The sequence below is a fragment of the Apodemus sylvaticus genome, chromosome 4 (assembly GCF_947179515.1).
Source record: "Apodemus sylvaticus chromosome 4, mApoSyl1.1, whole genome shotgun sequence".
Taxonomy (NCBI): Eukaryota; Metazoa; Chordata; class Mammalia; order Rodentia; family Muridae; genus Apodemus; species Apodemus sylvaticus.
In genome coordinates, this window is record NC_067475.1 from 88253666 (window position 1) to 88278110 (window position 24445).

The 24445-nt window shown below is 43.7% G+C and overlaps 1 protein-coding gene across 2 annotated transcripts in view; it reads left to right on the top strand.

Annotated features, from left to right (window-relative positions):
• The first annotated feature begins 4559 nt into the window (after nt 1-4559).
• Nucleotides 4560-24445, top strand: part of Fnip2 (folliculin interacting protein 2) — a 109337-nt gene continuing 89451 nt past the window's right edge. For both annotated transcript variants that reach the window (XM_052180326.1, XM_052180328.1), the window contains exon 1: nt 4560-5146. In XM_052180326.1, coding sequence (XP_052036286.1) covers nt 5052-5146 — 95 coding nt within the window. In that variant the 5' untranslated portion in view covers nt 4560-5051. The remainder of the gene's footprint in view (nt 5147-24445) is intronic.

Genomic DNA, 24445 nt, shown 5'->3' on the forward strand with positions numbered 1-24445 from the left:
AAGCTGGATATAATCATTAAAAATTCAGTACATGTATCAACATATTACACTGTACCCCAGAAACATTTTAAATTACTGTTGGTTAAAAACAAAAATAGGAAAGATGGGTGATGGCCCAGTTTGTAAGGGGCTTGCCATTTGAGCATGAAGACCTGAGTTTGGCTTCCAAGCACCTAATCAAAAGCTGGGCATCGGTATACAGGTTTATAATCCACGTGCTCCAGAGGTAGAAACAGGGGCATCACTGAGGCTTACTGGCCACCCAGTATGGCAGAGTTGCTGAACTACAGGTACAGTGAGAGATCTTGTCTCAAAAACTAAGATGGAGAGGCTCACTGGATAACAGTACTACTTAAGCCTAAAGACCAGAGTTCAAATCCCCAACACCAGCGCCAAAATCTGGATATGGATAGCACTGTCGAGGGGCACAGGCAGGAGGATGACTGATCTTCCTGGCCAAGCTCCAGGCTCCAGGCTCCGTGAGACACCCTGTCTCAATGGAGTGAGGGTGAGAGATGACAGCTTCCTCTGGTCTGTGTACATGCCATCTACATACATGTGCATATAACATACACACAGAGAGACAGACAGAGAGAGAGAGAGAGAACAATTGAGGAAGGTTTCTGATGTTTTCTGGATTTATATTCACACACAATACCCCCCTCCCACTATATACCTGTACACACAACAATCATGTATACACAAGATAAGACTGAAACTGTGGTGAGACATGATGGTGTACATCTGTAATCCCTGGCAGTTGGGAGGGGAAGTCAGGAGGATCTTGAATTTGAGACCAGTCTGAGGTACACAGAAGATCCTGTTTCAAAACAGAAATAAAAAACAGAGCCATGAGGTAACTTAGTAAGCAAAAGCACTGCTTCATGCCCACACCCCCAAAAAAGAAAAAGAATTGAGAGAGCTGGGGAAAACCTTTAGAGAAAAGCTAATGAAACAGAAAATGTATGTGCTCTGTGTGTGTGTGTGTGTGTGTGTGTGTGTGTGTGTGTGTGTGTGTGTGAGGGGAGGGTGGTTGATTGAAGGGGAACTTTGTGGAGTTTCTTCTCTCTTCCTGCCTTTAATGTGAGTTCAGGATTGAGCCCAGGTGGCAAGGCTATTAGGTTCTGGGCCAGGTATGGTGGTATACACTGTAATACCAGTAGTAGAGGCAGGGGCATGGGGGTGGGGGGTGGGGGGGAATCAAGGTTGTCTTCAGCTGCATAACTATGTAGAATCCAGTCTAGACCACATGAATCTCTCTCTTTCAATCCAGCACCATGCCAAAATGCAGATAGGTTTCTAAAAGGAGGAAATGTTCAATTATCATGTTGATTATGAAAATTTCCTGATTTTAGGACCACAAAAGTGGTCTCCACTATGAGAGTGTCAGGTAAATGGAGTTCTATTTCAAATACACAGGATCAATTTGCATAGATTAACTCTTCTATCACTTGAGATCTTATTTCTTTGCTGCAACTCTGTTTACAGGGGCAACAATTTCATTAATTTCTTTTTTTTTAATTTTAATATTTTTTACAATCCAGGTTTTATCCCCCTACCAGTCCACCCTCTGACTGTTCCACATCCCCACCCCCATCTCCATGAGGATGTCTCTACCCACCCTACCCCCCACTCCCTGGGGCCTCCAGTTTCCTGAGGGTTACGGGCATCTTTGAGTCCAGACTAGGCAGTCCTCTGCTGTATATGTATTGGGGGCCTCATATCAGCTGGTATGTGCTGCCTGGTTGGTGGCTCAGTGTTTGAGAGATCTGGGGAGTCCAGGTTGAGACTGCTGGTCCTCCTACAGGGTTGTCCTCCTCTTCTGCTTCTTCCAGCTTTTCTCTAATTCAACCACAGGGGTCAGCAGCTTCTGTCCATTGACTGGGAGTAAATATTTGCATCTGACTCTTTCAGCTGCTTGTTGCATCCTTTGGAGGGCATTAATTTCTTTGAGATAGGTCTTGTGTAGCTGATGATGACTGTCTCATCCAGATCTTCCTGTCTCTATCCCCATTCTGAGTGCAAGGATTATAGGCAAGTTCCACCACGCCTGGCCTCAGGGATTATCATAACATCCCTCAACAATTATTTCTAACTATACTACTACTACTACTACTATTACTACTACTACTACTACTACAAAAAGGTAAAATGAAAAAAGTTTTATGCTGAATGGTGGTTTTTGTTTTGCAGACAGTGTGTTACTTGGTAATTCACACTATAGCCCAGACCAGCCTTGAATTTGTGGCCCCTCGGATGCTGTGATGTATGAATCATCATATCCCACTAAGGATACAGAGTTTGGAATCTCCTACAAGGTTGATTTAATAGTGAAACAAACAGCCTCCTTTCCTTTATCGAATGGCCCCAAGACTGCAATGTTCCTTTAAAGAATATAAAAGTAATCTGGAGAGATTATCTGTCATTAGTTTAGAGCTTCAATTAATCACTGATGGGAACTGAGAACTTTTCATTGTCTTTTCACAATGGCAAAGAGGAGGGAAACCTGATGAAAGAAACATTCTGAAATACTAGGAAACAATAAAGGGGGCTGGCCATGCAGCTCAGCTTGTCTAATACACAAGCCCAGCACTGGGAAACCTGCGTAGCAAATGCCTGACTAGGAGTTAAAAATACAAACTTCTTCATGATATAATTAGCAATAGAGAATTTTTTTTAAAATAATTCTCTTATAGACTTCAGATTCAGATAAAATTTCTCTTCTAATAGAAATCGTCTGTTTAGAATGGCAGGATTGTGGACCAACAATGATGACCAATACTCTCTGTCTTCACAATATCTTGTCCTGGTTTTACCTGCAAGATTCTATCAAGATAGTTGTAACATTATATCTAGATATTAAATATTAATAATTCTATCTTATTTAGAAGGGAAGAAACCTCTCCTAACTGCTTTTCCTCTAGCCTCTTCAGGAAGAAGGAGTACCAGGTTTCAGCAGGTCACAAACAGTATCCATGATGATATAACAGAAATCAAACTACAACAGACTACAGATCGGCTTGAGGAAGGCAGCCCTCACAATTCCTTTTCCATTTCATTGCTATTCTGTCTCTCCAAGCATTCATGTGGCAGTGCTAGAGACTGGGACTAAGAAACAAGGAAGCACCTCAGAGCTATGCCCCACCCCCTCTTTTGGTTACTTATATTTGTGAAATATGTTTGTTTTTAAACGTCTAAATGTCCTCTTTTTTGTTTGTTTGTTTGCTTGCTTTTTTAAAAACTGTTTGTGTTGTGTAACTTTGTGCATGTGAGTGCAGTGCTCTAGGGCACCAAAAGAGGGAGGATGATCCTCTGAATCAGAGTTCTACTAGGTTGTGAGCTTTCTGATCCACTTGCTGGCAAGAGATCTCCAGTCCTGTGAAAGAGCAGCTTATGTTTGTAACCGCTGAGCCATGTTTCTCCATCCTTAACTTTCCTTTGACAGAGTCTAAGAAATTTTGGAGGGTCATTGGTTCACTCTCCTCAAATTTGCTAGAGACAGAGCTGAACTCAAAAGTAACTCTAGTTCTACTACCTACCATCCGAATCCTGTTAGAGCTCTAGGCTGAAGAACAGATTAATATACTGTTTTGAATGTGGTCAGACTCTTCATAACCGCAGGTTCTTTAGCGTCTTGCACCACAGCACATTAAATTCTCAGGGGGTCTGAGGCATGAAAGCGCTGGCAAAGGAGTCTAAGCACACTCTCTTCTTCCCTAAATTAAAGATCTGTTGAGATTTTTTTCTTATGTACTCTATGAGAACACGAACTAGGAAAGCAATCATTTGAGTGTATATGTATGCGGGCTTAACACACACACACAAAATGGGCTTAGCACACGTACAGTTTTTTTTTTTTTGGGGGGGGGGGGAGGTTTGAGACAGGGTTTCTCTCTGTAGCTCTGGATGTCCTGGAATTCACTCTGTAGACCAGGCTGGCCTCAAACTCAGAAATCCACCTGCCTCTGCCTCTCAAGTGCTGGGATTAAAGACATGCGCCACCACTGCCCGGCACGTACATCTTTTTTGTGTGACCTACTACCAGTGGGACCCAAGACATCAAAAACAAAACAAAATAAAACAAAATAACAACAACCCGGTGACCTGAATAAACCGTAAATTCAAAATTGAGTCTGCAGATTTACTCTGGTTTTGGCAGCAGCTTGCCGAGACCTCAAACGCAGCGGGGACCAGAATCCCCAGCAACATCCTCAGGCACTAGGTTGCTCCGCTAGCACAAGCTTTCTGCTTAGGGAGCCCCGGACCCGATAAAAGGAGGACCGAGTTCAAGGGCTTTTCTTCCCCAAAGAATACAAACCTCCATAGCTGTGCTCTCGAGCTCAGTAGGTCAAGTGTAGGAAGCCTCGTGCACCCCACCCAACTCTCCAGCCCCAGTAAGCGCCCAGTAAGCGAGTGATAACTCCGGGCGTGCCCCTAGTGATGGCGCGCAGGGAGGGTAAAGCTGGCCAATAGAAACCTTAAGTCGCTATGCTCCTCCCGCTCTCCCTTCCTCCACCCGCCCCCTACGATCTTAACTCACTCTTCCCAACAAGCTTCTCCCCGCTCCACCCTCCCCTTTCCTGGCGCTCCTCCTACATCGCCCCTTCCTACACTCCTCTCTCCCACTCCTTCTTTTTCCTCCCCACGTTTCCCTCTCCATCCCCTGCGCTCCTCCCAGTCCCTCTTGCTCCTCCCACTCCCTCGTGCTGACGCTCCTCCCCCCCCCTCGTGCATCCCTCCCTGCTATCCTCGTGCTCCTCCCTCCCTCATGCTCTCCCTCCTCTTCTTCCCGTGCTCCTCCCTCTCCCTCGTGCTGCCCTCTCCGCGCTCCTCCTCCCGCGGCAGCGAGCTGTCAGCCGGGCGGGCGGGCTCCGTCATATGACCGGCCGGCGGCCGCGGCGCCGCACCTTCCGTCCGCAGCAGCGGTCCCGCGCTCGCGCCTCTCCGGGCGGCCGCGCCCCCGTCGCCATGGCCCCGCCGCGGCCGCCGTGGGCTGCGCGCTGAGCCGTCGGGTCCCGGAGCGTGGACGCCCCGGCCGCCGCGTGCAAGCCATGGCCCCGACCCTGCTGCAGAAGCTCTTCAACAAAAGGGGCGGCGGAGCAGCGTCCGCCCAGGCCCGGGCGCCCAAGGAGGAGCCGGCCTTCAGGTGAGCGCGTGCGAGCCGGAGGGAGGCCGCAGGCGGGCTGCATGGAGACCCCCGCGCCGCCCTGTCCCCTCCTCCTGGGCGGGACCCCGCGCCACCCGGTCTCTTCCATCCAGATCCTCCTGGGAAAGACCCCTGTCTCTCAGTCCCTTCTGTCCAGGTCCTCCCGGGTGGGACCCCACGCCTCTCTGTCCCCTGTTTCCGGGTGGGACCCAGCAGCATCCTCTAACCTCCCTCTCCGGTTTCTTCCCGGTGGCACTCCTCTTTTCACTTCTTTAGGGTCTAAGAGCCGCGAGCCGCCCTGTCCCTTCTCTACTGCTCCTTCTGGGTGGGAGCCCTGCGCCGTCCTCATCCCTCATCCCCTCAGGTGCCCCACAAAATTTCTCCATATGCTCCCGTGTCTGAGCACATCTGGGACCGGTGTGTACCTTCCAGGGTCTCTGGAGGGCGAGTCACCTGCATCTCCCCTGCTCGAGAGCCTGTAAGCTTGTCATTTTGCAGGCAGCTCCAACCTACTGAGTATGTGACAGTATTTTGAAGTTGGCAAGGGTGAAGCCACGAAAAAAGCAGCTTCTTTCTTGCAGTGTATGACAAGCTCACCAGTGGATGAATAAAAGTGTGTAATTTCCTCATCAGTTAGAAGGTTGATGCCGCATGATGAGTGGAAAGGGAGGGAAATGCTTTTATGAAACGTCTCAGGTTCTAACTTAACAAAGCAGAGGCAGATATTTAATAGTTCATCTTCGGAACACATACCTTTGAATTAGCATGTGTTAAGCTTGCTCAAGATCCGCAGCTCTGAGTGGCTGGTCCTGCATTGTGATCTAAGCAATTGACTCGCAGTCCAGTATTAATTCTGCCTTTGAGTGGTTAAGTTTCCAAAGATGCTTTCCTGGGTCCTGTACTGTCTCAGCACTACTGGCTGAGAAAACATTTCATTTGTCATTTAAGTTTTCATCATTAAAAAACACCTCACCGATTCTGACCTTCTAGGGGTATTTTATGTTCAGAATGTCTGCAAAAGCAGTTTATTGTTAAAGAAGTATGGAGTTAGTACAATAAACCTTTTAAAATTAAAACTTTGAATTTTTTTTTTTTTAAGTACAAGGATCTTACTAGTCCAGGATGGCTTCAAACTCTTAGCAACCTTCCTGCCTTTGCTTCCCAAGTTCTGGGGACACAAACACAAAGCATCACATTTGAAATGAATTCTGATTAAATCTCATCTTCTGTATTGCATAAAAATTCATTCAAAACACATACAAACCCTTCCTATAGCTATACTAGATTTTCTTTTATCTTGTATTTCCAAACAGTCTAATGTAGCCCAGGCTGGCCTCAGTCGATTTCCTGATCGTCCCGTTACTGCCTCTCAATTTTAAGATTACAATAAGCACGTGCTGCCATACCCGGCCCCGACTTCGGGAGAATGAGACATTAAACAGAATAGCATCTGTGTGCGTGGTGTTTGGAAGGTACACTGTGAGGATTGCATGTATCATGTGTCCTTTCCGGTAGGCAGATGGAACCTGATTCTCTGCTTTTTATTTGCCTGTCTACCAGTGACACTGTCTAATGTCTGAATGTAGAACTACTTTGGAGTCAGGACATATAAATTCTTCTTGGAATCCCTGACTAGATCGAGATTCCAGATTCGGAAAGAAAAAGGCTTGTAGGATAAAGGTGTCTTCACTCTGGCTGCCCTGACCAAGGACTTTACAGCCATTTGAATGCCTGTGGAGATGATGTACTTGTCACTGTTTCTTGAGTTCCCTGCCTACTTGTCCACCAGCACTCTTTCCTTGGATAAGGTTAAATTTGGTGTTTTTTGAGCAACAGCAACCACAAAAAACAAAAACAAAAAACAAAACAAAAAACCCGAGGCTCTATTTAGGGCTTGGCCATATTAGGAAAATTGATTCCCACTTTGTGAGCACAATATTAGTAACATAGTCTATCTTCTCATTGGTGTGTAAGGGAGAGGAAAATGTGATCTTTAAATTTTTTTTTTTGTTGTATTATATATTTACTTGTGTGCAAGTGGCTACACATACTCAAACAAGTTCCACAGCATGCAGGTGGAGGTTGGGGATAACTTTCAGAAGTCATTTCGCTCCTACCATGTGGGGCCTGCGGCGCTAACTCAGGGGATCAGGCAACAGGTGATCCTACCCGCGGAGCCGTCTTCCCAGCCCTCATGTGCTATCTCTTGTCCATTGTTCACCTCATTTTTTTTTTCCAATAAGCCTTTTGAGGTAGCTGTTTCTGAATGTTGGGGCTGCCTCTCGCCCCTTTTTGAGACAGAGTCTTATGTAACCTGGGCTGACCTGGAAGCGCAGCCTTCCCTCAGTCCTCACGTGATCAGACGCTGGGGTTACAGATTCACCAACCGGCTGGGCACTTGTATGAGCTCTCTTCTTGTCTGGGCTTTCCACTCCTCTCCTCGTCATCTGTAGTGTTTCCCTGTTGTGTGTCAGCGGCAGTTCGTTGTCTGGAGCGAGTGACTCCAGTTCCACACTGTTTCCAGATCTTACCTGCCAGCCATCTCCTATAAGGCATTATCACAGTCAAGAGTACATCTTATACATTTCATTTATCATCTGGAAACCTCCCCATCCTTGTTTTTTTTTTTTTTTTTTAGTATGCCTTGGTAAAAACAGAAAGGAATCAAAAGAGGTTGAATTTACAGTCTTACCCCAAGCAGTTAGCAGTATATCATTGTAATATTTCTGAAACTTAGACCCTGTTTAAAATCATAGTATCTGACACTTGAGAAAGTTCTGTATGCTGATCTTCCAGATGCTTTTCACTTTTAATCAGTTGATAAGTATCAATTTGAATAACCCTCAGGCTAAAAATGAGTAAATTCAGAAACAGAATGTCTGGACTTAAGGTCAACATGCCTACATAGGACTTAAACATATTTTCTACATGTATGTGTGCCTGAGTGTGTGAATGTGCGTCTGATGCATGGGAGGTCTCCTGAAGCTGGGGTTCCCATGAACCATCATGTGGATGCTAGGAACCAAACTTGGGTCCTCTGTAAGGACGTGTAGTTAAGAGCACTCAGCCACCTCTCCAGCCCCTACATAGAACTTTCTAATGCTCAGGGTATAGCCAGTGTCTCCCTTATATTTGAAACATTATCTATATTTTTTTTTTCTCCCTTTTATAGAGGATCAAATCCAGGATCTCATGCATGCTAGTTTAGACATTTTTTTTAAGATTTATTTATTTAATGTATATATGAGTACACTGTGGCTATCGCTGGCTTCAGACAATCAGACACACCAGAGGAGGGCATTGGATCCCATTACAGGTGGTTGTGAGCCATCACTTGGTTGCTGAGAATTGAACCCAGGACCTCTGGAAGAGCAACCAGTGCTCTTAACTGCTGAGTCATCTCTCCAGCCCCCTAAAACTCTATTTTAAGATTGTTACTGTTTGTTTTGAGACAAAGTCCCATGTAGCCAAGACTCCTTGTGTCTCTACCTCCCAAATGACATTACCATTGTGTGCAATTCTGCATAACTCTTGTATTATTACTATTATTATTATTATTATTATTATTATGTTTTGTCCGGCTTTAGACTTGAGCCCTGCACATACTAGGAGTTTCCAGGTTTTTATTCTTTTGGATTTTTGAGGCAGGGTCTCAAGTAGTCCAGTCTGGTCTGGAACTGCTGATTCTCATGCCACAGGTGTTTCAATTGCAGGCATGCCCTATCGTGCTTGGTTCTTGTTTTTAGGTATTGAGACAAGGTTTCTCTGTGTAGCCTTGGTTGACCTTAAACTCTTGTAGTCCAGGCTGGCCTCAAACAAGATCCACCTGCCTCTGCCTTCTGAGTGCTTGGGATTAAAGGTGTGCGCCACCACCACCTAGCTTCTTGTTTTGTTTTTTAAAAATATCTCTAGTAAATTATTAGACCAGTTTCCACTTAAAAGGAGGAGAAAAAGATGGATTGCTAGATATTTTCTTCCCTCCGGCCTGGTTAGATGATGTGACCGTCATGTGGGATATGGAACTAGACTGAAGCCTTGCAGCTGCCTGCTAGTTAGCTGAGTAAATGCCACCAAGAGGGAGCTTTGTGGTAATTAGCTATGTAAATGCCACCAAGAAGGGAGCTCCCTTCTTTCCTCCAGTCCTGAATACCTAAGGCCAAATGGCCTAGTTAGTGGTAATCCCCATTTGTTCTATTAGAACAATTCAAATAATCTGTTACAGGGCTGGGATAAATATAATTCAATCCACTTATTGCCAAAGAGCGGCTACTGCCAGTTTACAGCTTGGCCTTCTTTCTACCTGTACAGAGCCTGCTCGGACACCCACGCCGTGTGCCCTGGAGTCGAGGAGGTGGCAGAGGACAACAGGTTATAGACTGAGTAAATAGACACACTCTAGAGATGATGACAAGTATATACATAAGCCGAAGACTGAGAGTAGATACAGTTTTATACTCAGGCCAGAATCAGGAGCTCATTCACTGTTCTTATGGTAGGCATGATTTGGACAAGATTACCTTCTTTCATAACGCCAGCTCCCAGCGTGTGGTTATTTCTAAGGGAATTGTTCTAAGGTAGGGTAGAGAATAAGAGAATATTCTAGGAGGCAGGGCATGGTTTCTCTTCGAGTGTCCCCTGTGTGCAAGCTTCTAGAGATTCTCTTGGTTCTGCTGCTGGATTACAGACTTTCGTGCTACATGGCTGGCTTTTATATGGGTTGTAGGGATTCAGAATCTTGTTCTTGTGTTTCTGTCGCAAGCACTTTTCCCCACCGCAGCATTCCCCAGTCCCGTACGTTCACAATTTTAATTCCCATAAGACAAGACCGTCGAGATGTCCTTTCCTGCCAGACTTGCATCTACTGGCTTTCTTGATGTAGCTCCCTGTTCTGACATATCACATACCGAGAGCTTGCATTAGTGATGTTAGCAGAGGTGCGCAGGGAAATCGGGCTATCTGATGCCCCTAGAAGATCCACACGCAGTGGTGCATGCCTGTGTCCTAGCTTTTGGGAGGCTGATGAGGAGGATCAGGAATTGAGGGCTAGCCTCAACTTTGTGTAGGGAGTCAGGCCAACCTGGGCTAAGTGAGACCTTGTCACAACAAAACGAACAAAAATGTATCTTGAAACACACAATGGGGAAGCGAATTAGTGTTGCCTCATGTAACATGTTGACGTGAAGCCCAACAATAAGGCTCTAGACTGCTCTGCTTGTCCAGTGTTAAATCATGTGTAAAACGATGCAGTCCTATGTAAAAGAATGCATTTAGGTAAAGAGGTAATGAAGTGTGTTAAAAAAAAAAAACTTCCAGAAAGAATAAAATACAATTCAAAATGAACTTTTGTTCAGAGTACAGGCTTGAGACAATTGAAGTAAATGTTCTCTCTCTCTCTCTCTCTCTCTCTCTCTCTCTCTCTCTCTCTCTCATGGTCTGTTTCCACATTGCTGATTTTTAGCCTTGGTGCAGTCAGTGGTGGAACATAGACCCTGTGAGTTCTGAGAATCATTAAAGACAAGCAGCAGGCAGCATATCAGACTCGCACACGTGTGTGTGCCTGCACACTCAGAAATACTTACAGAGGCACAGTATTTTTTTTCTGATTTATTTGCAAGTTTTTTTCCCATCCAAAACACTTATTTAATGGAATAGATGAAATAATGGAATGTTAGTTATATGAAACAGTGGGTTTCATTCTGGGTTCAAAGTCCAGCACCATGCAACTGGGTGTGGTGATGCATATAAATGCCAGAATCCCAGAGCTTGGGAGGTGGAGGCTGGAGGATCTGAAAGTTAAGGTAATTCTTGGCTACAAAGTAAATTAGAGGCCAGCCTGGGGTACACTATACCCTACCCAAGAATTTAACTTTCTGCCTCCTTGTTAAGATAACTGAAAGTTCCTGTTACTAAAATGACATGCTCATTGCAAATTTTAATATATTAAAGAAACCTAAACCTAATACAAGTCTTAGGAGGGCCAGTTCTTTTGTAGGGTTTAGCTCCATTTTGCGGTCCTGAATTTAATATGTCAGAGACAATGCATTCTGAAGCTACAATGTGTCAATGAGATAGATGACACTGTACTCTTCCGTAGTACAGGGGTCTGACATGTTACATATTTCAGTGACTTTTAATCATGTTTAAAATTTTTCACTGGTGAATGTTAGTTATATGAAACAGTGGGTTTCATTCTGGCATTTTCACACATGTATATAACGTGCTTCACTTAAAACCATGGGTTTCTGTATGACGTTTCCATACATGTATGTAATGTGCTCTTACAGAAGTACCCTATTGCCCCTTTCTTATCTCTGTTCTTTCTTCATGGTCACCTTCTCTTACCTCAGAGTTTTTGTTATCAAGAATGAAATTTTAGTTGAGCTGGAGATAGATACAGCCTGGTTGGTAGTACTTACCTAGCATACTGGAAACTCTGGGTTCAAAGTCCAGCACCATGCAACTGGGTGTGGTGATGCATATAAATGCCAGAATCCCAGAGCTTGGGAGGTGGAGGCTGGAGGATCTGAAAGTTAAGGTAATTCTTGGCTACAAAGTAAATTAGAGGCCAGCCTGGGGTACACTATACCCTACCCAAGAATTTAACTTTCTGCCTCCTTGTTAAGATAACTGAAAGTTCCTGTTACTAAAATGACATGCTCATTGCAAATTTTAATATATTAAAGAAACCTAAACCTAATACAAGTCTTAGGAGGGCCAGTTTTGCTGCGTCACCTGTCTGTGAGCCTGGGAATGGCTTTTCTCTAGAATTGGAGCATAGGTTTTTTTTTGTTGTTGTTGTTTTGTTTTTTTGTTTGTTTGTTTGTTTTTTGCAGAATGTGGGTTTCCAGCTTTACTAGAGATGTCTTTAGAGAAGGGTAACAGAATTTTTTATGTTTTTCCAGAACTTGTGGGAGTAGGCTTTTTTTTCCCCTTTTTGTTCTGTTTTTTGAGACAGGATCTCTGCAGCCCAGCCTTGTACCCAGAGTCTTCCTGCCCAAGGCTCCTGAGTGCAGGCAGGGATTATAGGGCGGCTATGACACTGGGCTAGGCTAGATGCTTATAAAGCAAAACTGTATAATTATGTTTTTGTTATTGTTTTTCTTAGAGTCAGGGTGCCTCTGTGTAACCTGGGCTGGACTGGAATTTGATGTGTAAAGCAGGCAGGCTCCACACTGTAACTTCCTGCCGTGAGCTGTACCACGCACAGAGGCTGTAAATCAGTTCTAAAATGGGAGTTTGCCATGTTACACGTTACTACTGTTGGATGAAGTTTGTCAGATTGAAATTTGAATCTGGGCATGTGCAAAACTTAGAGCTCCAAGGAGACACTGGGGTTTGTTGTTGTTGTTTATTGTCATTAGTTTAGGTTGTGTTTCCGTGGTTTGCGTCCAGAGATCAACTTAAGGAAGCCACTTTGTTTCTTGACAAAGGAAGTTGTTTAAAAAAAGAAAAAGGATCTTTCTTGCCTCCTTGCTTTCTCTAACTGCTTTGGCTGTGAGCCCGAGCCACTGGTGGGTGACTAGGAGGTAGGAAGGGAAATATGTGTTACTTCTCCAACTACTGTTTTTCTTGTGTGTGCAAAAAGAGACAGATGATTTACAGGGATAATGTGACCTTTGGGCTTGGGCTGTGAGGTCATGTTCTTAGCTATAAAGGTAAGTTGGTGAGTTCCTCTCTCCCAAACATTGTCTCAGGTTTGTAAAAATGATTATTATATAAAAGAGGAAAAACAGGATGGACTTTTCCAGCTCGCTGGGCATGTAATAGTGATTTCCCTCCGCCCCACCCCATCAGTAAATGGAACATGCATGACTCACCATGGCCACACAAGGCACTTTTGTAACCCTGCTCGAATGGGAGGGTGGGATGAGGATGGAAGGACTCGGACTGGCATCCCACTTTGTCCAGCAGAATCTGCCCCGCTGCCGTTGTATGGACTTCGGAGAAGGACAGTGTGCCTTCTCATACACCAGACTGCAGAGGTTTGAAACAGTGCTTTCTGTTTGTACCAAAAGAACGCAATATACCAACGTACTAAAACTCCGGGCAGCAAGAACATTGGAATGTTGCGCATTCATGTTCTGTAGTAGAGTGCTCTTCTGGTACATACGATTTTAGAAGTAAGAGCCAGGGAGATGGTTCAGTGCAGAATGGTGCTTGTCATCAGGCCTGGGATCTGAGTCCAATCTCTGAGACCTACATGGCACAAGGAGAGAACTGACTCATGCAGGTTGTCCATTGAACTCCACATGTGTTCTGTGGCTGGTGTGTCTACATACATGCTGGTGTCTAAATATTTAATCTCTCTTTTTTTAAAAAAAAATATTTATGAATGTGGGTATAGACTCTGTCTTCAGACATACCAGAAGAGGACATTGGATCCCATTGCAGATGGTTGTGAGCCACCATGTGGTTGTTGGGAATTGATTTTAGGTCCTCTGGAAGAGAAGTAAGTACTCTTAACCGTTGAGCCATCTCTCCAGCCCCCTAGATATTTAATCTCAATTGGGGCTTTCTACTCCACCTTTGATCATTCAGTTCCTAGTTAAAAACACACAACTTCTATATTTATAATAAGCCTTAATCAGCACTAGAGCTGGGCAGATATCTACCCTCTAAGCTATTAGTTTTTACCTTCCTATAAATAACCCCGAGTTATGACTTGACATATTACACATGGCCTGCTCTTACTCCAACTGGCCAGTCTACACAGCCAGTTCTTCCTATCCTTTATCCTGTGGCATCTTCCTCTCTCCTCCTTCTCTCTCCTTCTCCTCGTGGTCCCTCTCTAGACCCTGAGCCCAGGAATTCCAAATTCCGCCTATCTCTCTTCTGCCCACCTATAGGCTATAGGCATCTTTATTCACCAATGAGGGATAACTTGGGGGACAAGGTTACATAGTATCACTTGTATATGTACAGATTCTCTCATTGGTGGGGAGGAGCAACCAGGCCTTGGGGACCAGTATTTACCATTACAATATATAACAAAAGGCCAAACTTCAACAGTTACCCTTTTTTTTTTTGTGTATGTAAAAAGGTTCTTTCTTTTATAATAATAAGCAACATGCAATAGAAACACCAATATTATTAGGTAAGAGTTACATTTAAAAAATCCAGTTTGCTCATATTTGGCAACTCAGGAGAAAGTATTTTATTGTCTATCCTATCTTGGTGAGTAGTTCAGAGTTCTGTATCTAAATCACTTTCTATCCTATATTGCCACCCTAAAAACATCTTTTTAGACCTAGAACAACTTCTTAAATCCTAAATAACTTAAGTGTATAGTAAGGCTGACCATGTAGTCTTCAACCCCATCAGAAACCTGAGAAGAAATAAATATTGCCTGAGTATGCAGGAAGTGTGGGAATGCTTTTACACACACACACACACACACACACACACTCACACGCGCGCGCACACACACTGGTTCTGTCCTTCCATCGTGCGGGTCCTGGGAATGGAACATGTCAGGTTTGGTAGCATGCACCTTTACTCACTGGTCCCAACCCATGCTTTCAACTCTTGATCCTCCTGTTTCTGCTTCCCTTGCTGGCTGGGATTATAAATGCAGGCCTTCACACTGCACCCGTGATTTGCTTAATGTATAGATTAATCTCTGAATTTGCACCTAGCATACAGGTGTAGAGAGGTATATATATTGCTTGAAAAAATGATTTTTCATCATCTTACCTAGAAATTAAAAAAAAATTCAAGTACTATTTTTATTCTGTTTTTTACTTAAGAGGTGTTTTGCCTGTACATACATACGTACGTATGTATGTATGTATGTATGTATGTATGTATGTATACTATGCACATGCCTGGTGCCCACAGAGGCCAGAAGAGGGTGTCCAATCCTCAGAAATTAGAGTTTCAGAATATTGTGAATCATCATGTGGGTTGGTTGAACCAAACCCAGGTCCTCTGCAAGAGCCACGAGTGCTCTTAAGTACTGCGCTCTCTCTCCAGCACTGGATTTTTTAGTCATAAATAAGAGCTTATCTGTATTTCATAGATAGATCTTTAAATTAATGGTCACTGCTGCTGCTTTAACCTACTAATACCTAATAGGAAATAGTGTCTGCGGGTGTGGAAGCTCATTGGCCTAGAGTCCAAGCCTAAACCCCTGCTGTGCTCCTTCTGATTTCCCCTAAACTTACTTGCCTGTTGTTATGGCAACTGTTACTTTTTCACAAGTTAGAGACAGGTTAGATGTTAACCAGCACATTCCTCAAGAGATGGAACAGTGTTGATTTAGGATGTGTGAACAAATCACTAGTCTAGACACTTCAGTTTTTTTTTTTTTTTTTTTTTTTTACACCTTAGATGCCAACCCTCGAAAGTTTTTCCCTGACCCTCACAATCATACATGCAAGCATACATGGACTTGCTCATGCACTCAAACACAGGTATGCACAAATGAAATTTTTTTTTTTTTTTTTTTTTTTTTTTTGAGACAGGGTTTCTCTGTATAGCCCTGGCTGTCCTGGAGCTCACTCTGTAGACCATGCTGACCTCGATCTCAGAAATCCGCCTGCCTCTGCCTCCCAGAGTGCTGGGATTATAGGCGTGCACCACCACCGCCCGGCTGAATTTTAAATTACTAAAACCCTGAAATCTGTGTTAGTACTCACCTGCACTGAGGTGGGGTGATGGCAGAGTCCGTTACTTAGCAAGTTCCAGTGCAACCTGGTCTACATAAGGAACCTTAGGAAAAAGAAAAAAAAGGAAGGAAGGAAGGAAGGAAGGAAGGAAGGAAGGAAGGAAGGAAGGAAGGAAGGAAGGGCTGGTGAGATGGCTCAGTGGTTAAGAGCACTGTCTGTTCTTCTGAAGGTCCTGAGTTCAAATCCCAGCAACCACATGGTGGCTCACAACCATCTGTAATTAGATCTGACGCCCTCTTCTGGTGTGTCTAAAGACAGCTACAGTGTACTTACATATAATAAATAAATCTTTGGGCTGGAGAGAGCAGGGTTGAAGCAAGCATAGGTCCCTCCTGAGTTCAATTCCCAGCAACCGCATGATGGCTCACAACCATTTGTACAGCTACAGTGTACTCATATACATAAAATAAATAAACAAGTCTTTAATAAACAGAAAGAAAGAGCACTCTTGTTATAGGCAACTCAAAGAAATGTTTCTCTCTCTTTTTTTTTTATTAATACTAGTATTTTCCTGGCTACAGAAATGATAAAGTATTCAAAAGAATGGATTGATTAAAACCTGTACCCCAAAACCAGAACCAGAAACCTTGTCTGAATAATATATCAGACACAGTCAGAGATCCCCACCTATGTCACACATGACATACTGAAAATATATTTAACTTAAATAGTATGTATGAAACGCTGGCATTCCTGTGTGTCAGTAACAACAACAAAAATGTAGTATATACACATATGTCATTTGAATTAATATGTGGTAGGATAAATCAGCTCTCTCACTTAATATATAGCTTACCTAGTTATGAAATTGATATTGGTATGCCAGAACATGCAAATAGGCATTTCATTTGCATATTGAATGAAATAAGGGGCTTTAGAAAAAGGATGGAACCATCAATACTTTCCAGGTAGGATTTTCCAGTTGAAAAGTTAGTTTGAAAATGGCTTAGCAGGTAGTAACATTAGTGGTGGCCCAGAGTGAGCATGGCATAAACTAGGAGTAAATGTTTTTCCTGAGCATATCAGGTAGTGACTGTTTACTTTAGAACAGTACATTGAATAAGCCAGTTGCTAGGACAAAGGAGATGGCAGAAACAACGGGCACCGGTGTGCAAAGATGGACTCTTGGTACCAATTTGTTCTAAGTGTTGAGGATTCTGTGGAGGACCTGCAAATGCTGGTGTCTGGCTCTTACTACAGAATGCTTTCTGTGTGTGTGTGTGTGTGTGTGTGTGTATGTATGTGTGTGTGTTTTGCTCCCTGCATATGTTCCCAAATTGCGTATTTCTTTGTTGTTGTTTTTTTTGTTTTGTTTGTTTGTTTTCCAGTTTTGTTTTGTTTTTTTAGACAGGGTTTCTCTGTGTAGCCCTGGCTGTCCTGGACTCACTCTGTAGACCAGGCTGGCCTCGAACTTAGAGATCTGCCTGCTTCTGCCTCCCAAGTGCTGGGATTACAGGCGTGCGCCACCACCGCCCGCCTGTTTTGTTGTTTTTTTAAGATTTATTTTTGTTTAAGGTTATTATTGCTTTATTTTTGCAGAGTTGGGTCAAATGCTAGTCAAGTGTTGTACAACTTGCTTTCATACTGAGCCACAGATTGTTAATATCTTCAAAACACTTTTGTTTATATGTGTGTGGAAGTTGGAGGACAACTTTGTGGAGTTGGTTCTCTCTTTCCACCTGTATATGCATTCCAGGAATTGAATTTAAGGCATCAAGCTCAAGATTATTAATTTTTAGATGCACCTCATAAAAATCAAACAACTTCTATAAGCTAGACATGCAAGGGTTTTTTTGTTTTTTTTTTTGTTTGTTTTTTTGGTTTTTTTTTTTGGCTTTTTTGAGACAGGGTTTCTCTGTACAGCCCTGGCTGTCCTGGAACTCACTCTGTAGACCAGGCTGGCCTCGAACTCAGAAGTCCGCCTGTCTCTGCCTCCAAGGGCTGGGATTAAAGGCGTGTGCCACCATGCCCGGCTTGACATGTAAGTCTTACTTCATATCATATAATTTCTTTTCTCAGAGGCTAGTATTATTCTATTTCTTTTAGAGATATTCCATGCAAATACAAGACAACTATTCTTATTTCGTTGCACACAGAGACACTGCAGTATGGTGCTTTGCTGACCTGTCTTGTGTGTGTGTGTACGGCAGTATGTGTTCATGCTTACACGCAGACAGAGGAGGATAGCTAGTGCTCTACCACGTCGCTTTCCTTCCTAGTCCCTTGAGCCAGGATAGCTCATTGAACCCGGAACTTGCCATTTTGGCTAGACTGGCAGCCAGCAAGCCCCAGCTTCCTCCGTCTCCCACCCCACCACCCTGGGGTATAGGCACGTGCAGCTGTGTCTTGCTCTTTTATATGTGTTCTGGGCATCGAATTCAGGCCCTGCCCAATGCATGAGGAGCAGGTTCTCTTACCTGGGAGCCACCAACCCAGCCCACCAACAAGTATCTTGATTTCCTTTGAATAAATGTGTGCATACAATTTAGTTGTTCTCTGGGCTGCTGGACATTGAAGTCAGCTGGCAAGCCCAGATTATTCTCTTAGAGACCCTGACTTTTTTTTTTTTTTAAGATTTATTATTTATTTATTTATATATGTAAGTACACTGTACCTGTCCTCAGACACTCCAGAAGAGGGTATCAGATCTCATTACAGATGGTTGTGAGCCACCATATGGTTGCTGGGATTTGAACTCAGGACCTTCAGAAGAGCAGTCAGTGCTCTTAACCGCTGAGCCATCTCTCCAGCCCCAAGAACCTGACTTTTTGTCTGAGCTGAGACTTTTAGTGTCTATGAAACCCTCCCCAAATAATTCAGTGTACAGGCAGCCAATTTTACAACTGATGGTTTATTTAGATTGAAATGATGAAAGTCATGCTTAAAGGGTCCTTGCATAGGTCAAGTGACTTTTCAAGATAATTTCTGCCAATCCAAGAGTTTTCACCTGTTGATACTCTCACCAGTGGCACGTGCTAGAGGCTGTCTGGTGGAGATGATTAAATCACAGTAAAGAAACTGTGGGGTGGGAGTGAATTTGGATACTAGCTCACTCAGTACTTGTTGATCACGTGTGTAGTTCAGTGTTACATCATTATAGGACTTTTGGTGTTCATTTTGGCAATGCTGTCCTAGAAATAAAAATTAACATTTAAAAAGCACTTACCTTGCATTTGGTGTATACACATACACGCACGTGTGCATGTGGTATAGTATCGAGGTAAACACTGGGTGTTTTCCTCAGTTGAGGGCCCCCCCCCCCCCCATTCCTCAAGGCACGTCTCTCACTGAATCTAGAGCTTGGTTTGGTCCTGGAGTCACAGACGCACACGCTGTAGCTCCTGGATTTCACGTGGGTCCTGGGGCTCTGGACTCAGGTCCTCATGCTTTGTTTGACCTAGCCATCTTCCACATTGTTCGTTGACTTGAATAACTCAAAAGAAAAAGCTCTTGTACATGAAGACTAAAAGAGCGTATGTATAGATGGCATTATCATTTTGCTGATCAATGACAAACACCAGTTGTACAACCGGAAAACTACAGTTAGTGTCCTAGGATACCAAGTGATATATAAATGATTATGAATATTCTAATATAAACTTTTCTATAAATTAAAAATTCCAAAACTGTTAGGTATCTCATGAATATCATCACGAGATACTGTTAGGTATCTCATGAATACATCAGCAAATATGCAAATAGGTGACCAAGAACTAGAAAGCAAAAAGTTAAAAAAAGGGTTGTCGTGGATGGGGTGATGAATGTGGACAAATGGCTTCACGCAGTTAAGGTCGGAGCAGTTGGATCTTACTCTAGGAAGACGTAGTTCCAGACGTGTTTCCCTCCAGCGTGCTAAGCACTGCTGTTATTGCATGGCTGGTCTGGAGACTGTGTGAAGGGCCGTATCTAACTTCTGCTACACACAGTGTCTACACTATAGGACCAAGCTTTATGCTAGATTTTAAATTTATTTCTTTGCATGTCATTATTCATGGGTAGGGCCTGTGTGTTGAATGCATACAGGGTGCAAATATGGAGATCAAAGGACCGACTTTTGGGAGTCCTTCCATCCTGTGACTTCTGGGGATCAAATTCAGGTCATCAGGCTCAGTGACAAATGCTTTTCTGACTGAGACACTTTACCCGGCCCTGCTGGGCTGGTTATTCCTCACTCCCTTCTAGTAGTGAGTTTTACAGCTGGGGGCCGTTGAAGGTAACATTGTATCTAATATTTATTAGCAATGGCAGAGTGAGCTTGGCTTGACCTTCTTGTATGCTAAACTAGCGTGTTGTGGGCCTTTCCTGAGGGATCTGTGAGTAAATAGCTTTTCACTCCAGATAAGGCACTAAGGACAGACCAAAGGAATGATTCCACCCCAGTCCAGCCTGGTGAACCGGTGAGTTTATTGGGGTGACATACAGAAGCGTGGGTGACTAAAGGGCAGCTGCAGCCCCAGAAAGCCCATCGCGTGTGAGTGGGGACTCCTGACAGCTGAGTCCCCAGACCACAGGCTGCGCCACACGAGCCCTTTCCCCAGCAGTTGCTAACTGCTTATATGACCTTAGGCAGAGGCCTTGTGAGTCTTCTAACATTTCTGAACTTCCAGAGCCTGGTTAAGTTGGAGGGATTCCTGAGAGGTCAGCTTCGATGGTCTCCAGGAGGAAATGTTTGAACTCACAGGAAGTAGCTGAAGAACATGATGAATGCCTTGGAGGGTCTGTGCCAGATCAAGGTTCCACTCACCAGAACTGCTGTGTTCTGCTCTCCAGGCTATTGTAGGTAATTTCATTAAGGCTGAGGTTCTACCATGATGTATCTTTTAGTTTTCATTTGGGGGTGGGGTGGGGCAGAGATTGAACCCAGGGTCTCACATGTGTTTACCACTTAGCTGTGCCTCTGATTATTTTAGAAACCTTTAGTGCAAGGTACTGAGGCCACAGTTTATCATTTTCTTTTCTTTTTTCTTTTTAGATTTTCTTCCTTTTTATTTTATGTGTATTAGTGTTTGGCTGAATGTTTGTGTTTTTAGTGCCTATGGAAGGGAGAAGAAGGCATTGGATCCCCTGAGACTGAAGTCACAGGTGGTTGTGAGTGTCCATGTGGGTGCCAGGAATCAAAGCTGGGTCCTCTGGGAGAGCATCCAGCGTTCTTAACCACAGAGCCACCTCTCCAGCCCGCCACTCTTTGCCTTCAGATCTTTTTCTCAGAGATGTCATTAGTGAGGACAGTACAGCTATCCTCGAAGATCAAGCTTTGTTTCCTGCCCATTTAAAAATACCTAGAGCAGGACACAGGCTATATACTTGCAGCATCTGAGAGGCTGAGGCAGAAGGAGCAAGAGGTCAGGATTAGCCCAGGCCACATAATGAGTTCTAGGACATCTTAGCTCCAGTGAGTCCCTGAAATAAGTAACAAACTCAGATATGGAGCCTTGGTCAAGTATGATCTAAACATTTGGTAAAGTACGTTTGTACACGTCCATATCTCCCCATTTTCCTCAGGAACTCATTCACTCACTGGTTGGGTTTCTTTTGGTCTCATGTGCTTTCAAAGATTGGTCCAGTTTAAGGCTGATACTTGCATCAGAGTTTAGCACTATTTACCTGCTGTTGTGCTTCTGTTGCAATCTGGTCAGGTCAGATGGATGATGTACCTCTTCAGGGCAGATGGATGATGTACCTCTTCAGATAACTGGGCAGGGAATATGGGAATGAAGAAGAGTGAATTATAAACATGAGAAATAATAAAGCCAAATAGTGATATTTAGAGTAACAGCCAGGTTTTGAGCCCCAGTAACCTGAGAGAATGGTAGCATAACTAATAGAAATGGGAACTTAGAAGGAGAAATTATTTTTTTAAAAGAGAATAAATACATTTGGTTAAATGTAAGTTGTATTGAGGTGAAGTTGAATACTCCCAAGTAATAATGTATGAAGTCAGAGAAATATTAACTAGTATTTGCCAGAGTACCAGAATTCATCTTTAACTCTTTGGAAACTGTCTTTTTTTGTCCCCCTCACACTAATTACTTTGTTAAAACTGCTTTTCCAAGCTCAGGTTAGCTGCCATCTGTGATCTTTGCTGATTGCTTCAAAGGGGATACTGGCTCCCTCAACTCAGGAGCATACTATTTTATTTCTTTTTATGTGGCAGTTAATAAGGTTTAAGCCTGTTTTTTAAAATATTTGTATGTGGGTCTATAATTTGGTTTTGAGACATTTGTGACTGGTTGTGGGGAGGACTACAGAAAAAAGGGGGGCTGTGGGTGAGGACAGTGGGAGGGCTGTGAGTGAGGACAATGGGGGGGGCTGTGGGTGAGGACAGTGGGGATGGACTATTTCCTGTGCCATTCAGGTCCCACTCACAGATTTCTAGCCTATACCTATATCCTCAATTATTTTTCCTTAGTAGTTTTTCATATTTCTGTGTGGTCCTTTGGTTCAGTGCTTAAGAGCATTGGGTACTCTTCTAGAGGAACTGGGTTTGGTTCCTGTCACCTGCTTAGTGGCTCAGAACTATCTGTAACCCCAGGCCTCGGGGACCCAGTGCCCTCTTCTGGTGTCTGAGGGCACTGTGTGCATATGTTGCATGGATACACATGCAAACACTTGTACAAATAAAGACATTCTTAAAAATTAATGAATTACAAATTGATTCACTGATCCAGTTTTCTCTATCTTGATTTTGGAATCGTGTGTCTGCTAATTTGTAGTCTTGAGGGTATGGAAAATGTTCTTTCTGCCCATTTTTCCTCGTCCTGTTCTGTACTTTTGTTTTGTGGCAGGGTCTTTTGTAGCCCAGGCTATCCTGAAACCACTATGTAGCTATCTAAGAATGGTGTTTGGCTCCTGATCCTCTTGCTTCCCCGTCTCCGATGTTGGACTAGAGGTCCCTGTCGTTGAGCCCACACCATTGATCTATGTACTTTTGTTTGCTTCTTTCTAGCACTGATGGACCTAGAACAGCTGGGCACCTCTAGGAGTCAAACCGAGGCGCCGTCACTTGGCCAGCTGCCCCCTCCTTTCATTTTCTTACTTCAGTCCTTCACACAGTGCTGACTTTTCTCCTTGGAAGGTTCTTTGCTTGGGACTTGCCTTCTCCCTCCTTTCTTTGTTTCTATTTCAGTAGTGTTCTATGTAGCCCAGGTTGGGCCAACTCATGTTCCCCCGGCCTCTGTCTTCAGGGTGCCTAGATTACAAGAGCGCTCCACCAAGCCTACTGCCTGTCATTGCTGGCCACACCATTACCTGCTATGGTGGCTAAGACCTGGAACTGTCACGGATTGGCTAGACTGCTTGTCCAGCAAGCCACAGTCACACACAGACACACACACACACACACACACACACCCTTTGATCTTTTGCTTGGGGCTTTTGGTGCGTAATTTTAGTACAGGCACATGAGAGAGAAGATCAACTACCTTCTAGTTCGACCTAGTTTTTCTTCATTGAAATTTCTAGACGTGGTTGTGTAGTATACTTTATCCTTCTCTGGAAGAAGTGGCCTCTTATTTATGGACATGCATGTCCATGACTCTTTATGAGTTGCTGCATTTTTTTTTTTAAAACTCCAAAGCCAAAAATACTATATTTGGGTCAGGTGTAGTGCATGTAATCCCATCATGCAAGAGGCAGCAGAAGGATTGCTGCGTGTCTGAGGCCAGCCTGGTCTACATAGTTCATTTTAAGGCTACCCAGGGCTAAGGAATAAGACCTTGTCTCAAAAGGATTAAAAAAAAAAAACTCAAAACAAAACAAAGAATCAAGAAAAAAACAAAAACCACAACAAAAAACAGGCTGAAAAGGTATCTGAGTTATTGAGAGCACTGGCTGCTCATGCAGAAGACGCGGGTCCAGTTCCAGCACCCCCGTGGGAGCACAGAACCATCTGTGTGATTCCAGTTCCAGGGCATCTACATCCTCTTCAGCCTCTGAAGGTACCAGGCATGCACACAGCACACATTCATAGATGCAGGCGAAACACTCATACACATACAATAAAAATAGATCTTTTAAAATTAAAAACCAGAAAACCAAAGAAATTATTCAAAACATTTAGATTACATCATTTATTTATTTTGATATATGTGTATGTGTGTGTGGGCACACAGGTGCACACATGCTGTGATACACATGGAGATCAGAGGACAAGGTTTTTTGTTTTTTGTTTGTTTGTTTGTTTGTTTGTTTTTTGTGGTTTTTTGGATTTTTTTTTTTTTTTTTTCCGAGACAGGGTTTCTCTGTATAGCCCTGGCTGTCCTGGAACTCACTCTGTAGACCAGGCTGGCCTCGAACTCAGAAATCTGAGTGCTGGGATTACAGGCCTGCGCCACCACTGCCCAGCCAGAGGGCAAGTTTTGATAAGTTCAGACTCATCTGCAGTGATATAGGTCCTCAGAATCAAACGTAGGTTCTCATGTTTGACTGAAGGTGGCTTTGTCACTGACACACCCTTCCCGCTACTCCCACCAATCATAATCTTTGTTTTTGTTCATGCTTTTTAAGAAGTCTCCACATCAGGTACTTTTGTGCCATTGTGGCCAGTTTCACTCCAGAAACAATTTAAGGTAGGAAAGACTTATTCTGAAGGGTTCAGTCCGTGGTTATTTGGCCGCAGGTCCCTGGTAAAACA